Source organism: Monopterus albus, unplaced genomic scaffold (assembly GCF_001952655.1).
Source record: "Monopterus albus unplaced genomic scaffold, M_albus_1.0 scaffold107.1, whole genome shotgun sequence".
Taxonomy (NCBI): Eukaryota; Metazoa; Chordata; class Actinopteri; order Synbranchiformes; family Synbranchidae; genus Monopterus; species Monopterus albus.
Window position 1 is genome coordinate 364,661 of NW_018127987.1, and position 17,463 is coordinate 382,123.

At 40.4% G+C, this 17,463-nt stretch overlaps 2 protein-coding genes and 1 long non-coding RNA gene across 7 annotated transcripts in view; 1 reads left to right on the forward strand and 2 right to left on the reverse strand.

Annotated features, from left to right (window-relative positions):
• LOC109966197 (uncharacterized) overlaps window positions 1–989 on the reverse strand; it is a 2,779-nt gene extending 1,790 nt beyond the window's left edge. Inside the window, exon 1 of the long non-coding RNA XR_002275736.1 lies at window positions 932–989. This is a non-coding gene — a long non-coding RNA (uncharacterized LOC109966197). The remainder of the gene's footprint in view (window positions 1–931) is intronic.
• A 6-nt stretch (window positions 990–995) lies between these two features.
• LOC109966182 (CD27 antigen) lies at window positions 996–8,078 on the reverse strand. The gene is made up of 6 exons (XM_020610843.1): window positions 7,030–8,078; window positions 6,094–6,145; window positions 5,641–5,782; window positions 5,429–5,557; window positions 2,464–2,610; window positions 996–1,018 (listed from the first exon to the last, which is right to left on the reverse strand). The coding sequence occupies exons 1-6, from the start codon at window positions 7,056–7,058 to the stop codon at window positions 996–998; spliced, it is 522 nt and encodes a 173-aa protein (XP_020466499.1). The 5' UTR covers window positions 7,059–8,078.
• Window positions 8,079–8,228: 150 nt separating this feature from the next.
• Window positions 8,229–15,853, forward strand: tnfrsf1a (tumor necrosis factor receptor superfamily, member 1a). Of its 5 annotated transcripts, none has more exons than XM_020610864.1 (10): window positions 8,229–8,381; window positions 11,703–11,807; window positions 11,912–12,002; window positions 12,102–12,227; window positions 12,337–12,492; window positions 12,617–12,695; window positions 13,420–13,475; window positions 14,675–14,844; window positions 14,934–15,054; window positions 15,177–15,853. In XM_020610864.1, the coding sequence occupies exons 2-10, from the start codon at window positions 11,739–11,741 to the stop codon at window positions 15,473–15,475; spliced, it is 1,167 nt and encodes a 388-aa protein (XP_020466520.1). In that variant the 5' UTR covers window positions 8,229–8,381; window positions 11,703–11,738; the 3' UTR covers window positions 15,476–15,853. The 5 variants fall into 5 exon arrangements, with proteins under 5 accessions (XP_020466520.1, XP_020466519.1, XP_020466521.1 ...); XM_020610863.1 differs by having other exon boundaries at window positions 8,229–8,361; window positions 11,696–11,807; XM_020610865.1 differs by having other exon boundaries at window positions 8,229–8,361.
• Window positions 15,854–17,463: the final 1,610 nt, after the last annotated feature.

The window sequence follows — 17,463 nt, forward strand, 5'->3', positions numbered from 1 at the left end:
GCAAGACACATGAAAGTCCGCATGGAGTTTGCTAAAAAACACCTGAAGGACTCCAAGATGGTGAGAAATAAGATTCTCTGGTCTGATGAGACCAAGATAGAACTTTTTGGCCTTAATTCTAAGCGGTATGTGTGGAGAAAACCAGGCACTGCTCATCACCTGTCCAATACAGTCCCAACAGTGAAGCATGGTGGTGGCCGCATCATGCTATGGGGGTGTTTTTCAGCTGCAGGGACCGGACGACTGGTTGCAATCGAGGGAAGGATGAATGCGGCCAAGTACAGGGATAGCCTGGACGGAAACCTTCTCCAGAGTGCTCAGGACCTCAGCCTGGGCCGAAGGTTCACCTTCCAACAAGACAATGACCCTAAGCACACAGCTAAAATAACGAAGGAGTGGCTTCACAACAACTCCGTGACTGTTCTTGAATGGCCCAGCCAGAGCCCTGACTTAAACCCAATTGAGCATCTCTGGGGAGACCTGAAAATGGCTGTCCACCAACGTTTACCATCCAACCTGACAGAACTGGAGAGGATCTGCAAGGAGGAATGGCAGAGGATCCCCAAATGCAGGTGTGAAAAACTTGTTACATCATTCCCAAAAAGACCCATGACTGTATTAGCTCAAAAGGGTGCTTCTACTAAATACTGAGCAAAGGGTCTGAATACTTATGACCATGTGATATTTCAGTTTTTCTTTTTTAATAAATCTGCAAAAATGTCAAACATTCTGTGTTTTTCTGTCAATATGGGGTGCTGTGTGTACATTAATGAGGAAAAAAATGAACTTAAATGATTTTAGCATATGGCTGCAATATAACAAAGAGTGAAAAATTTAAGGGGGTCTGAATACTTTTCCGTACCCACTGTATAAAGTCAATGGAGGGAGAGTTGAGCCATTTCACTGGTGCAGAACCATGAGCTTACTTTACCATTGAATTGTTGTGGGCCGGGTGTTGTGAGGTCTTCAGGTGTTGTGAGGTCTTCAGGAGGTCTTCAGGTGTTGTGAGGTGTTGTGGCTGGAAGTAAGAGATTTTTTTTAACAAGTGCCTATCAGCTCAGTGGTGGCATTAATATTGAAACTGCTCATGGCTTAGATTAGTCAATGAGCTCTGGTAAGAAAGTCTGAATTTATAACAGAACACAATTTACAATTAACCTGTGTGACCATAGGTACTGTAGAGTAAACAAGCAGTTGCTAACTGAGGTCATAACATATTTATTTACATGTTGTTAGTGATTACATCATCACATAACCATTTCAGCTGAACTACACCAACCATTCAGGAAGCCTGATAAATATGACTATTGTTACTTTGTGGTCTGAAGTGCTACAGTGTGTTACCATGGTTAGCGACAGAATCAGAGATGGAATGATAGTGCTCTTCTTTTTGTCTTATAAAACAGTTTCACACCGCTTTAGTCAAGCGGTGTGAAAAACTGAGGCATACTTAAGAAAAAGAATGACACCAGTGAAAAATGACCTTTTTCCTAGAGCCACAGAAGCAGGGGCAGATCTAGAAAAATTTGGATGGGGTGGCCAGGCACAGCCTCAGAGAGGGGTGGCACATATGAAATACATGTAAATCATGCCAAGTACCCCACAATAACACCACTGGAGAAATGAATGCGAATTTCTTGCTACATGCATGATATAAAATAAAATGTATTTGGCCAATATCAATTATAATAAATTCAAATATAAATGTTAGTTGTATTTAAGGCAACAATTTGTCATAGTTTTTCACTTTTCATTCATTAATACTGACAAGTATCACATTTTGACTCTGGCATGTGTGGCACCAGGGATGGTGGCCTGTGCCATCTCATCTCTGATTATTTTACAACATTTTATGTTGTTTCTATCTGCCAACAAAATAAAACATACAAGTCTTCATGTTTTAAAGTGAAATAACTGACAGTAATTTATATAGTTCCCAGGTCTCAAGCATTTGCAGCAGTTTTAACCTCATGAAACTTTCGGGTGTCTGTTGCCGGCTGTTTATAATCTTTTATTTAAACCACAGCATATAACGAATACACAAGTCATGATACTGAATGAACTGGATGTTGCACGTTTGCTGCCTTCATTTGGTTACTGGCTCAAACTGTACGCCCTAATACCACAGTAATGTGTGGTTGTGAGTGCAACAGACTGCATTTCTAACCACATCCAACAGTGCTGTTGGTTGTGGTGCAGCAGATAATGGGTAATGAAAAAATGTTTGGTATGGTTACTTCTATGGTAACCTTTCATTCAGTTGATTTCCCAGTGTTTTCATATTTGTACAGAGTTCTTCAAACATCCGAATGAAAACTGAGTTGAATGTGCTGAAAGTCTGCAGTTGACTCTCAGCGATGTCCCCGCTCAAAACAAGAAGCTCAACTGTGCCTGTAATGCACAAAGTTATTTCAACAGCTCTGTGTGAAATTTGGCGGAATGTGTGGAAAAGGTGTATCTTACTTGTAGTGGATGGAGGGAGTGTAGGTTTGGTGGTGGCTGCTATCTTCACACACTGTGAGCAGGACTGATCGTTGCACCTGTATCCGGCTGTACAGCCACACACAGCATTATGAGTGGTGCTACACTTCACCTTGTACTCCATGTTAGCTGCAAAATAAAAAAAGAAGTTTCCATTAAAAGATATAATTCTGAGTACATTTGTGTGTGACGGGCACGCACACTTATTCACAGGAGCTGTCTTTAAAACATATCAGGAAACGTGAAATGACTCAGACTCTGGGCATGGCAGGTAAAGATTCTAGTTTTTAGTCATAAGAGGTTATATTATTGCTTTAGCTAGTACTTCTTTAGAGGTAGGCACAACTGTTATTTCTCAGCGAAAGCACTATTTCACTTCGATGTAAAAAAGTGCTTACAGAATGCTTGAACACATACTGTAATGTGATCTGACAAATTAGCAAACAGAAAACTATTCGTATGAGTCCGCTGGACCCACAGTCATCACAAAACATTTGTTTTCATCAACCAAAATACATCTTGAAACCACAAAAATCTGTCATTTAGGATCACAGTTCAGATAGACTTTATATCTTAGTAGTTGCAGTTTGTTTGAACTGAGGGAACCGCACATGTAGACTGTAGCTAAAACATAATCATAATCTTATATTTTCATTATGTTTGCTGGGTTATCTTCAGTATGCTTATTGCCTTGTCTCAACAACAAAATGTCAACACAAGGGTCATTAAAATTTACAACAGATTATCAAAAACATGTGCAGGTGAATGGATAAATGAATGTAGTATTACACTTGTCCATGAATGATAATATTCGTTTAGCCTGTCTTCCTTGCTGGGAGGTCAGAAGTCACATTTCACCACAAAGCAGAGAATATGGGTGTTTTGGAGCTAGCGGTGACTCTTGAGCAGAGCCGAGTTGGGGGCTTTGTGCTGGTTCTCACCCCAGTCACTTCTTCACTATTGCTATTCCATCATAAAGCTCCATTAAACAAGAAAAATGAACTTTGAAAGATTCCAATACTTGACTATCGCAGCGTATACTAGTAAATGTAAAAGACAGAAACAAGCTTAATAGTTATGGGTGACTGCAGATTCACAGCAATAAATTTAATTGATGAGGTAATTAATATCATTTGAAGGGGCCAAAAATGTTATATATTATTACTAAAGTTTAAAATACACCTTCTTTGAAAGTGTTTGCACTTTGAAAGCTGTTAACACCCTGACCAAGCTCAGCTGAAAAAAATTCTCTGGTATTGCATGTTCTCTGAATTATTTGTGTGGGTTGAATCATTTCCACCTGAATTAGTTTCCACAGCCATTAATTGGCTTGTTTTGAACACCCACCTTCTCGCCCTACAGTTGGCACAGACGTCTGCATGTTTCATGTTTGTTTACAGCTGCAGTGTAAAATCCTTTGGTTACAGTTTGAACAGAAGTCGTCTTGTTGTTGACATAAATGTCAAACTTTGAGCTGTATTCATGTTAAAGTTCAGACTGAGAACACAGTCTTTCTCTCACTGCTGTGTTTTATCTCTTTTACGTTTTCCACGGTGACATTTAAAAACAGGCATAACAGGCGGTTTTTGCTCACCTGTAGCAGAGCAGAGATCTGGGTAATAACATATGATATGACATTTGTCTGCTGCTCTTTCCGATGTTTACCACTTTTCTGTGTTTTTCCTCTCTCTCTTTTTTTTTTTCCACTGACATGATGATGGTCTATTTTTCAACAACTCCCTGTTTATAGCACCATTGGTGGGCTGTGCTCCTGATGCTTTATCATATCAGTGGGGACTCCTGCTGCAGAATCCCACTCTGATGCACTCTGAGCTGGTTCACCGAGTGTCTCTCAGACACCCCCCTCCCCCATCTCTTTCTGACTGTATCCCACCATAGTCAACAGAATGGGAAAGCCCCCTGCATATGTGGCCTTAGATTTCTATGGGCAAACTTCTGTGAAATCAAAATGTTCAGACAGAGTTGAGTAACTAACTGACAGCCTGCCCTCTTTTCTTTTGTGTTGTAACTGGACAAAGATGGTGTCATGATTACAGAGAGGTGATGAATCACTCATGCTCAAAAGGAAGACACATGAAATTAACTACATACAGGAGGTGGGGAATGGGAGGTAGTATTTAGTAGTATTGTTTAATCACAGATATTTAAGTCAAATCAGAAGTAGTGCACATGACATCTGCTAGTCTGTATTAAGATTTCTAGCATCTTTTTTTAACCTGTATATCCAATAATATTGTTAAATAATCATCTTTATATATTGGTAAAGACTTTTAACATTTATTTTCTCTGTTCATAGACGCACTACACTGGTCTAAAACCCAAATGCTTCTGAAACAAAAATAATCAATCATTGCTTGTTCGGGGCCAGCGAAATGAGCAAAACGGTTTGCTCTTGATAAAACAAACGTCTTAGGTGAAACATTACTCTTGTATTGCATCTCACACATTTTTCATTTAACTAAGGCGCTTATTATATTCATACCTCAGCTCATCTCTGTGTTGTATACATCAGTCCATATACTTTCTTGAAGTCAAAAGGTGTTATCTTAACTTGTCAGTCAGCTTTTTGCATGTGAGCATAAAACACAAGTGGCTATACAGCTTAAAACTACAGCCAGTTAGTTCTTTTGACGGTCATATCTGATGGCCTTTTTACATTTCTAGACCAGTGTTATCAGAGTCAAATGGCAAAGTAAAGGCGGGTTCAATTCTCCTGTAAAAGCAGGACATCAACCCTTTAAAACACCTTTGAATCTCTATGACCAGTGCAAATAGAATAAAGTATCATATAAAATGTGATAATGTTATTGGTGTTACTAAGACTGTCCCTGTTCTAGGTCTAAAAACTGCTCAAACTATCATCCAGTTTAGATCTCATACGTATTTGGCACCCCTCCCCCAAGACAAGAGCTGAGAGGTTACTCACGTTTGTTGCAAAAATTGCAAGTTCTGCAGGACATCTCCACGTTGTAGGAATCAGTGTATTGGTGGTTCGGGCAAACCTCACAATAAATTTTACAGGAGTTTTCTGGACGCCCGCGATTCATATGATATCCTAGAATATACAGCGTTGATTTACAGTTATAACCTGTTAGCATCAAAACTATGAAATGATTCATGGTGAAAAGATCGATGTACCTGGTCGGCACTTGTCACAGCAAAACTGTTGTGTCGTCACCGGCCATGGATATTGGTTGTCATTGCACTGAATAGAAAATACGGAAGAGAGGAAAGAAACACTGGCCAGGACAGTAAAAGCAATATAATAAAGTGGGTGCATCTGGGAAAATGAAAGAGCAGAGGAGGAGGGGGAGCAGAAAGAGGAGGAGGAGGATGCAAACAACAATTTATTTCAACAGGTATATTAACATACAGCACTAATGCCGAAACACCGGGCATCTACAGTGCTTTACTATACGAACATAAATCATGATAGACACAGAGAGAAAATCATCCTTCCAGTAATCTAAACACTTAACAAACTTTACATCCTACTGCTAGTGAGATTACAGCAACATTAACATTCAACATGACAGGATACTTATTAAAGATCTGACCGACAGATATGGAGGAAACTATTTTGCTACTTACAGTGGCTGAGAAGGGGAGCTCAGAAGTAACCTGTGACCCTGTGAGCATGAGACTGAACAGGGGACCAGAAGTATGTCAGGAGATTATTCATAAAATGTCACTGATGACTCATTGTGAAAATGTTAGCATTTTGCATCACTGTGAATGTTTGCCCCGCTCTCTCATCCTGTCTGTTTTTGCTGCGACCCCCTGGCTCTGTGATGAAAACTTGCCCTCCTCCAGCCTTCGCTTTTTTCCACAGACACCATCTCTCTCGTTTCATCCAAAATCAGACTTTTGCCTTCCAAAGCATCTCATGCTTTCTCTCTCTCTCTGTTTTTCTGTCTCTCCAGTTCTTACAGTTAGATGATGGGGTCATTACAGTAACACATCACACACCACTCATTTAAGTCCTAACTCGTCCTGTTGCTCTTACAGAAAGATGTGGAGGAGACAAACATTCCAAGAACTGGCATTTTGTTGATGAGCTGCTCTGTAACTTCATGACCGTCAGGAATGAGAAATAATAATAATTTTAATAACACCAGATTCACAAATAATTAAAAAGTTGTATTATTCATCTTATTATGGATGTGAAAATACTAATATCAAGCTATAAAAGGTAGCATGGGATCAGGCTGATACTTCTGCCCACAGAGGCATAAACCAACATGGTTTTACATTTCCTTCCAATGTTTCTAAGAGTTGAGGGTAATTTTCATTTGAATTACACCAAACAGTAAGTAAAGTGCTGCTGACCATAAAGAGAATGACGAGTTTCTGAGAATATTCTCACATTACAGGACAAACTTTGTAGGCGTGAGAACTCTTTGAGTTAATTACTGAGATCACTGGTATTTGTGTGCAGATCTTCCCCAGACACCTGTGGCTAGTCACTGAAACAGAACGTTAGTGTCTTTCTATTATTCTTAGACCTGAATTCATCTATTCTCTGACCTTAAACTGAAGAGGCTGGATGCCACCATGCAGCTGTCAAGTCACAACACGTGACCTCCTGTCAACTGTGACTAAGGTTGAGGAAGCGGCGTCCTGAAGGGGCTGCCTCCAAGGCTCCATGTGGCTGCAACACTCAAACCGAGTACAGTGATGACTGGACAAGACATGACTGTGCAACAAAATCACTCTGAGCTGACTTAGAGCAAACCTTGTCATGCTTATCTTAAGGTTTCAGTATTGCTGCTTGACCGTAAGTATTAGTACATCTAGTTAGAACTTCAAAGCAATCTTTGCCAGGAAATTGTTGATGTTTTTGTGATGAGGTAAACAAATAAACAAAAGCCATTTGTGCACTTGGCTAGAAACACAAAACCTACACACAGAATAAGAACTGTGTGTTCTTCTGTGTATGAGAGCACCTACTTTAAATACCCTTATGTCAAATGTGAGAACATAGTGCAGGTATTTGACCCAGACAGAGAGATAAAGAAGAGACAGATTACTGAGATGAAGGTGCTTTTTTGCTCACTGAAAAGGAAGGATGCGGTTTTTCTGAGGAAGCACTTGTCTTGCTCTGCTGAGTGAGCTCTTTCATATACTGTAACAGAAAAGGCACGTGAGACCTCCCTGCTGGCCTGTTGAATAAAGTACCAACCGGCTTTAAAAAAATGATGGTACCCATAGTTACGGGCAAATTAAATTAGATCATTTCTATTCAAAGCATGACTGACTGATCATTTCTGATTTTACTCACCACTAAGGTGCTCAAGGCTTGACTGCCAAAGCTTCGGGTTAGTGTGTATTTATTTGTAATTTAAATAGAGAATCAGGGAATGCGCACATCTGAAGTACACAGTCCCAGTGCCTCTCCCTCCTAACCTCTGGTGGTTAGCGCTGACGCCTGGCAGCAACAACATCCCGGCCGACCCGGGGCCTTCCTCCGGGTGCTCCTGCTTCCGCCCACAGTCCAAAGACCTGCAGCTCAGGTCGCCTGGCGACTCTAAATTGGCAGTAGGAGTGAGTGTGGGTGTGTTGTGGTTGTTTGTCTTACGTGTCAGCCCTGTGACAGGTCACCGGTCTGTCCTTGCCGGACCCCGCCTCTCGCCTAGTGTCAGCTGGGATTAGCTCCAGCCCCCTCCCCCCGTGACCCTATTCAGGAATAAGTGGTGTAGATAATGGATGGGCATTAAAATATATTTAGGCAGTCTGGCAGAATAATTTGCAACTGTTGTTTCAGTTAGGCTTAGAGATGGTAATTAAGGAGAAATTGCTAAGTAAAGATATGTAGTGTTGGCATATGGACTGGCGTTCGTTGGAGCGTTTTAATTCACAGTGAGTCAGTCCTTCAGCAGGTCCGTGTGTGTGTTAGCGTGTTTGTGTGTTAGCCCCTTCTTGCCAAACTGTTTCAAATTCCTTGAACTGCGCCAGTGACGCAGCTACTTCCCGGTTGGGTCCGCCCCGCGCTCTCGGTCGAAAGGGGCAAATCTCCGTCGTCGGATTTTCATGAAAAAGTCTCATTTTAAATGAATTACATTTATGCCGACTTATGGGGCTGAAGTAAGAGCTATTCCCCGGCGGGACGGTGGCTGTCCAGGTAAGTGGCGGTAAAAGATCTGTTGTGTCAGACTATGGGAAGGGGAGATACTTATCAATCTGCAGATGGAGTGGGCGTTATGTGATGTGAGCTAAAACGAAACCAACGACACAAGAGCAAAATAAAAACGCTAAAAGTGTAGATCTAGTTCTTGAATACGTGAACAATATCTGTAAATGTGCAAGTCGGTTTTTTGAGGTTTTTAAAATGACACTAGTCTAAATTCAGGTGAAAGTCTGTTTGGTGCGACAGGGACGCGAGTGGTGAGCTGCCAAACAAGTGGTGCAGAAATATGTGGGTGTCCTCTTTTCTTTAATCAATGAACAATGTGAATAAACAAAATGAACTTTGTGCATCATGCCTCTACCGGAACCGTAAATGATGCTGCTTAGGTTAATTTAAGGTTAAAAAACAAAACAAAACAAACAAACAAAAAATTAAAACAATCTTTACATTGCAGGTTGAAGTAAAGGTATTTCAGTTAAAACTAATAAAAATGAATAAAAATAACTGAGTGACATTTAGATTTTAGCCACAGATTAATAAACATAGTTTCTTGTAGATAGTTTCACTTCATCTACTTCTGTAACATAGACACACTTCTAAAACCCCTCCCTAGTAAAATGGTTACTCCAGTTAATCATCTGTAGTCTGTGGTCATTTGGACTTCTTTGTTAGAAAATAGTTAAAAAAAACGTGTCCATAGCAAAAAAGTAGGACTAGGAATTGCCCTGGTTAATAACTGGGACAAAAGTCTGGTTTCCAAATATAACTTTTCACACCACTAATGAAGTTGTTTTGCCCTCTGTTATTTGGTTGGTAGCAGAAATACTAGAAGATGGACCTGCATATGTGTAATTGGATTGATTTAATATTTATAACCATTTAGATTACACACAACATTTTAATGATGCTTCTATGAATACATGTCATAAGACATTTTGTGCTAATGTTTTGTATATATATTTAAAGTAAATGATGCTTTGTTTAATCCATTTACTACGCTGCAAAGTCTGGCCAATTTGTGGCTGTGCTTTTGTTATGAATGATAGTGTGTGTGTGTTTTACTGAGTTAATCATGATTAAGATATACCAGATATAATTTGTCTTGTGTATATCACATTTACACAGTAGTGACACTAATCAAAAATGAATGTTGTACAAATTAACAGTATAGTATTGATTTATACACATTTTATGCTGTATACTAACATGTTTTCACCTGTTCCTGTTACTAAAAATGCTAACATTTAGTATGCTTGCAGGCTAATGTTTAATGTAATGTAGTCTAGTGTTAATATCAATGTACAGCAAAGCCTGATGGGAACTGTTTAGAAGTACAGTGCATCCAGAAAGTATTCACAGCGCTTACCTTTTTCCACATTTTGTTAGGTTACAGCCTTATTCCAAAATGGATTCAATTCATTATTGTCCTGAAAATTCTACAAACAATACTCCATAATGACAACGTGAAAAAAGTTTGTTTGAAATCTTTGTAAATTTATTAAAAATAAAAATAAAAAACAAAAAAGCACATGTACATAAGTATTCACAGCCTTTGCTCAATACTTTGTTAAATCACCTTTAGCACCAATTACAGCCTCAAGTCTTTTTGAGTATGATGCTACACGCTTGGCACAACTATTTTTGGGCCATTTCTTCCATTCTTCTTTCCAGTACCTCAAGCTCCATCAGGTTGGATGGGGAGCATCGGTGCACAGCCATTTTCAGATCTCTCCAGAGATGTTCAATTGGGTTCAAGTCTGGGCTCTAGCTGGGCCACTCAAGGACATTCACAGAGTTGTCCTGTAGCCACTCCTTTGTTATCATGCTTCACTGTAGGGATGGTATTGACCAGGTGGTGAGCGGTGCCTGGTTTCCTCCAGACATGATGCTTGGCATTCAGGCCAGAGAGTTCGATCTTTGTTTCATCAGACCAGAGAGCTTTGTTTCTCGTGGTCTGAGAGTCCTTCAGGTACCTTTTGGCAAACTCCAGGTGGGCTGCCATGTGCTTGTTACTGAGGAGTGGTTTCTGTCTGGCCTCTCTACCATACAGGCCTGATTGGTGGAGTACTGCAGAGATGGCTGTTCTTCTGGAAGGTTCTCCTCTCTCCACAGAGAAACGCTGGAGCTCTTTCAGAGTGACCATCAGGTTCTTGGTCACCTCCCTGACTAAGGCCCTTCTCTCTCGATCACTCAGTTTGGCTGGGTGGCCAACTCTAGGAGGAGTCCTGGTGGTTCCAGACATCTTCCATTTACGGATGATGGAGGCCACTGTGCTCATTGGGACCTTCAATGCTGCAGACATTTTTTTGTACCCTTCCCCAGATCTGTGCCTTGATACAATCCTGTCTCGGAGATCTACAGACAATCCCTTGGACCTCATGGCTTGGTTTGTGCTCTGACATGCACTGTTAACTGTGGGACCTTATATAGACAGGTGTATGCCTTTCCAAATCATGTCCAATAGGAACATTTGAAGGATGATCAGTGGAAACAGGATGCACCAGAGCTCAATTTTGAGTGTCATGACAAAAGCTGTGAATACTTATGTATTTGTGATTTTTTTTCATTTTTCCTTTTTAATAAATTTGCAAAGATTTCAAACAAACATTTTTCACATTGTCATTATGGGGTATTGTTTGTAGAATTTTGAGAACACAAATTAATTTAATCCATCTTGGAATAAGGCTGTAACAAAATGTGGAAAAAGTTAAGCACTGTGAATACTTTCTGGATGCACTGTATCCTCTCTTTAACTCTAGTGAAGAACAAACAGTGACCGAGAGTATAGGAGGTGCTTCAAATCAAAGTCATGGGTCCATGACTGTTTATACTGCACATGAACTGATGGCAATTGATCCTGTACCTAAAAAGCTATTTCACTGACCAGCTAAATGACTGAGGTACGCTGCTGCCTACCTAGTTGATATATTTGTAAATTTAAGGCATTTGATAATGAGTTTTAGTGAGTTTTGTGTGTGCCCAGAGTATTTTGTCTATCCAAGTTCAGCAAAAGAGTTATAAACTGTGATCTATTTCTTTGACATTTGAGGAGTTACATATTTTTAGTTTGCAGGTGGCCTCAGATGGACTGAATTAAACCTGTAAGATAATGGAGGGAGCCGGGCACAGACGAAGATGGGATAATAAAGCCCCTGCTGGCACAGTACTGCTCCTCATGGTGAGCAAAAACCTAAAGTGCTTTTCTGTGTTTACATGAAAACATGAAAAAACATCTTGAGATGGATAATGAAGTTTTTTAAAGTTGTACTTTCACTGTTGCAGTGTGTGTTCATCCACTCGTTGGCATCGATGGTGTGTCCACCTGGGGACTACGCTACAGAAAAGGGAATTTGTTGCAACAAATGTTCTCCAGGTAGAGAAACACTTGACACATAGTGGCAAGCAGAAATATTACAAACATATTATGGGATCAGTTCTACAAAGTTATACAAATTGTCTTGACGTTTCTCAGGTTTTAAGCTTGTAGAAGAGTGTCATGCTGCAGGTCAGAGGAGCAATTGCACGCCTTGCCCTCTTGGACAGTACACAGATCAGATGAACTATGTCTTCACCTGCATGAGTTGCAAAAGATGCTTAGGTAGAGTAACATTATCTTTATCAGACTCAGTTTCGAAAACCTTTCAGAGTTTAGCACATCAGGGAATAGTTTGCTTTGTTCACCTTTTCTCTTTTTATCTCTACCACAGCATCAAGGAATGAAGTTCAGGTGTCAGCATGTCAAAGTAACCAAAACACTATTTGTCAGTGTAAATATGGTTATTACAAATCTAACATCGACTCAGTAAGCTCACAGTGTCTTAAGTGTTTACCGTGTGGACCTAACGAAATGGTAAAACAGGCATGTAAGTCTCTAAATATATTGATACTCAGCTATATTTAATGCAAAGGCCTTTGCTTTATTCATTTTATGGCTTGTCATGTATTTCCTCAGTGTTCTTTAAATACTCTTACTTGTACTGTGCACAGGTACTACAGAGAGAAACACTGTCTGTACATGTAAGGAAAACTACTACAGAGTCGGTCGCAAGTGTGAACTGTGCAAAAAGTGAGTATAGTGCATACACTGCTCCCCTCCTGCTGTTTGAGTTGATTTTATTTAAGATAGTTGATGGGGAAGTTGGTTTGCTGAACTGAAACTTGCTGCATACAGATTGTTCAATCTTTCCATTTGTTGTCAAAAGAAGTGAGAAGTTACAAGATTAAAACTTGGTTACTGACATTGTTACATTTGTAAAATGAGTGCTTTTTTGTTTATTAAACTGCCTCATTAGCTCCTGTTTTACCCAACACAGTGTCTGCCTGGTTCACTGAGGGAGGACCCCTAAAGAATCTGTGCTTCTCTAGTACATATTTATAAACAGAACTGCTTATGCAGGCATTTGAAAAGGGAATATTTAGTGAAAATGTAAATGAAACATTCCCATCGACTCCTGTTGTGGTAGTGCCCAAAACCTCCATTTGTAGGTGGGAAAACCCAGAGATGTTTCACAGATAAAAGAGGAAAGAGGCGGGGGTCCCAAAGGACCAAATACCTGTTATATAGAATGTATGTAGCTAATCCTTACCCCCACTCCTTCACATAAACACATAAATGTAGCCTTTCTGAGTTGTGGCAGATTCCCTGATGTGTGTTAACTGTGAAAGCACATTTGAAGTGTTGTTGAACTCATTTGCTCTCGTTGAAAAGGTGCCTCAGCTTTTAATCACTTCCTTTTTAAATGTGCCACTTCCTTTCCAGTGTTGTGAAATGTCCTCTCTGTTCTCCACAGTTGTACAGCGGAGTGCACACGTTACTGCTCAACACCTTCTTCTGTGACCACACAAGGTGAGCACACAATATATCAGACATACGACTATGAGGCCAGTTTTCACATGAAAGTGTTCATCAGTTACAGCTGTAATGTACGGTGGGTCAAACGGGTCAGATGCAGATTGAACACAAGTTCCCTGACCTATCAACATACTAGATACCTTTAACCAGTACCTTTAGTAAAATCATATATCAGGGCATCTGCAGGTCTAGAGAAGTCTTGGGTCTTACATTTACTTTACAAGAATCTTAAATGTTTTGTCTTGCCTACCATAGACACTAATGTTAGTTAGAAAATGTTTTTGTGTGTAATTGCAGGCTGTCAGGAAATGTTACACAGCTACACTATAAATTAAAACTGGGATTGTTGTGACAGTGTGGTCAGGAAACTGTTGAGTCTATTTTGAGGTTCTGTTAGCGCCAGCAGACCTGTAGCAAACACTACAGCAAGGAACAGTAGCTAGGAAGCTCGTTGTATGTGTTGGGCAAGTGTCAGTTTATAGTAAAAACTGAGATAAGTAAATCATTTTTAACAGGTTCCATGTTATTCAGCTTATCTGGGTCCAGGCTGCATTATTGTAATTCATTATATCATTTAGAGGTTTTGCTATGTTTCTGTTAAGGACTGAAAGAAATGTGACATAGTGTAATGATGCTAAATTCTATAGGCCGTATTGTGCTTGACTGGTTTTCCATAATACTTTTCATATTTCAACTGGTATGAGTGTAAAAAAGGTATAAAGTTCTATTCTACTTCATATGGTATTTAAAAGGTGTTAAAAGTGTTGTAACTTGGTGGACCCTGCACAAACCCTGGATTTTCTTGCTTGGCATCAAAGAGCTCTACTGTTTTTTTGCCCCCGCCAGCGATATCCATGGACAGAGACATTATGTGTTTGGGTTGTCCATCCGTACAGTTCTTGTGAACGCAATAGTCAGGAAGGTCTTGAAGGAGTCTCTTCAAATTTGACTAAAGTGTCTAGTTGAACTCCAGGATGAACTAATTAGAGATTGGTGGTCAAAGGTCAAAGGTCAGTGACCTCACTTCTGTCCCATACCCATGAATGTGACTGGTTGGTGGAGGCATATGACCGCAAAGGCAGTAATTCTGTTTTAGATGTCTTCATGTTTTGTTACGAGAAAGTGTAGTTTAGTCTGTCTAAAATTGTTAAAATTGTCCATCTTCATGTCTTTTTTTCCTCTGTGCCCTGCAGAGCCTCCTAAACCGCCTCCCTCTGGAAATGCAGTCTATATTGCCATAACTGTTGGAGCATTTGTATTGGCAGTGCTGGTGTTTATCACCCATATTGTCACAAAATGGTTTATCAAGAAGAAATTGTTAAAATCATCCTCCCAGCCATCTGATGTCCCTCTGCAATACAAGGTACACCGATCTAACTGTCTCCGGTTACCTTTTCCCTATGGCATGCGTATCTACAGTCAATAAAACCTGATCTGCTCTTTCTCTTGTAGCCGGTCCTGATTGTCAATGAGGACCCTTTGGACAACAGCAGTGTCAAAGCCCTTCCCCAGAGCCCTGTGGGTGAACAGGAGCCACCTAATCTGCCTGACTGTGTCCCCCTGGAAATCAAGGGTGAGGGTATTTGATACCACACACAGCAGCACATGCTTTTGAAAACTGATTCAGTATGTGTTGGCTCGAACACACAGAAAACTATTGTTGCCTCAACTCCCCTCTCCTTTCTCCCTCTGCAGTCCCTGACCTGATCTACACTGTGCTGGATCTAGTTCCTGTACTGCAAGTGAAGCAACTTGTGCGTACTCTCGGTGTGAGGGATATAGAGATCGAACAAGCAGAGATGGATCACAGGTCCTGCCGGGAGGCTCATTACCAGATGCTGCGGGTGTGGACTGAGAGAGTGTTGCGTGCAGGCGAAGTTGGACAAGGGGAAATGCTACACTGGCCATTGATGCAAGAGTTGTTGGACCAACTGCGAAAGATGCACCTGGAATGGGCAGCTGATGAACTGGAGACAAAGTATGGCATTCAGTAATTCTTCAACTGGTGCCAAGTGGAACAAAAAACGAATGAAACCAAGTACTGCGGTTCTCCTTAGAGACTCACTCACAGAAAGCGTAAAAAAAATCAAACTGCAGCTTTATTTCACAGCAAACACCTGTCACTGAGCACTCTACCTCTCATGCCAGTCCTCAGCTGAGATGACAGGGTGAAGCCACAGAGACCAACAGATCACATGGTTCCGGGGGGGAAGAGTGTCAGAAAAATCAGATTTTGCACCAATAAATTCTATGCAAAGAAGGTTCTCGGTTCGAGCTCCGGCCGCCCCGGTGCCTTCTTGTGTGGAGTTTGCATGTCTTCCCTGTGCTTGTGTGTGTTCTCTCTGGGTACTCCGGCTTCCTCCCACAGTCCAACGACATGCAGCTTAGGTTGACTGGCGACTCTAAAGTGCCCGTAGGAGTGAGTGTGGGTGGTTGTTTGTCTCTAAGTGTCAGACTGGTGACCTGTCCAGGGTGGACCCCACCTCTCGCCCAGTGTCAGCTGGGATTGGCTCCAGCCCCCCCGTGACCCTATTCAGGAATAAGTGGTGTAGATAATGGATGGATAGATGGATGGATGGAGTTTCTATGCAACACTTTGTAAAGACCTTTTAGCAATAAATGTTTTTTATCATTGAAGAATAGTTGGACTTTTTGCCAAAAGTTAGATGAGAAGATCAATGACACTTTAAGTACAGTAAAGGGAATACAAAGCTACACGCAGCAAGCAATTAGCTTAGCTTCACATGATGCCTGGAAACAGCTAGCCTGGCTTTGTTTGACTAGTATGACAAACGGCAGGAAGTGATCAGTTGACTGATCAGTTTTTATAACATGATTTTAGAGTTGTTGACTGTATTCAGTACCATATGTATGGTTCTTTACCAATGTTTTATGGAACAGCAAACCATTTTACCAGTCTGTCATTTGTATATGTATATTTGGTATATTAAGCTACTCATTTCCTGTCAAAAGTCACTATTGCAACTGTGTTTATACATTATTAAAAACATTTTTAAATTTGTTTTTTGAGCAGGGAGAAGTGCAAAAGTAAATGCTGACCATTCAGCCTCTGCCATAAAGTTAAATAGTAATGGTTTAATAGTAGTTCCTCATTGTTTGAGGTAGTTAGTCTTCTTTAAAATTTCACTTGAAGATTAGCAAAGCTAGGGAGGACTGTAGTTCCTACTCAGTGTAGGCCAGGCTCCTGCCACTTTGCCACTTTACTGACTTTTCACAGCCCAGTAACATTCCTTTAAACCCCATCATCCAAGCATTATTCATTACTGTTAGAGAAAACAGGACACGCCTTGTCTAAGTCTCTGTCAGCCAAGTAACTTTTACAATACCAGTCTCAGCCTGCAGCTTCAGATATGAATCATTCAATCTTACACGTCAAAGAGGATCCATTTCAAAGCACTTTTATGCTATATAAAATTGTATTATACATTAAACAGTAGCATTTATTGATATCAGCCAACTTTGAACAGTGTTGAGTGCAGTCATGATGTATTTTTTTTTATATCAGAACTTTAAATAAATGTGTCCCACATGTTGATCTGAATTGTGCCATAAATTTGTCTGGAGGCTCCAGGCAGCTGTTTATAACTGGCTGCAAGTACTGTGTATGCATGCAGTGTAAAATGTTTGAGTGTTAATGAGGATGTATTCAGGTGTTTAACGTCAGGCACGCTGCCAGTCTACATTCCAGCATGAAATGTTAACCTTTTAATCATAAAGGCATATTTCTTCCTGTTTTGATCTAACATGATCAGATTTTTCCGTGTTCATTTTCCCCTTTGTTGTAGCAACATTCTTTTGGCTTGTTGTTTTTCTCGTATTGCATTTCTTTTTACCTGCATGCATTACTGTGCAACACGGTCAATTTCATATTTGTGCCTCTTATGTGATGACAAAACAACTACTGCTTTGCTGTATGAAAACACATGACCTGTTTCTTCTCCTCTTAAAACATTGTCCTCTG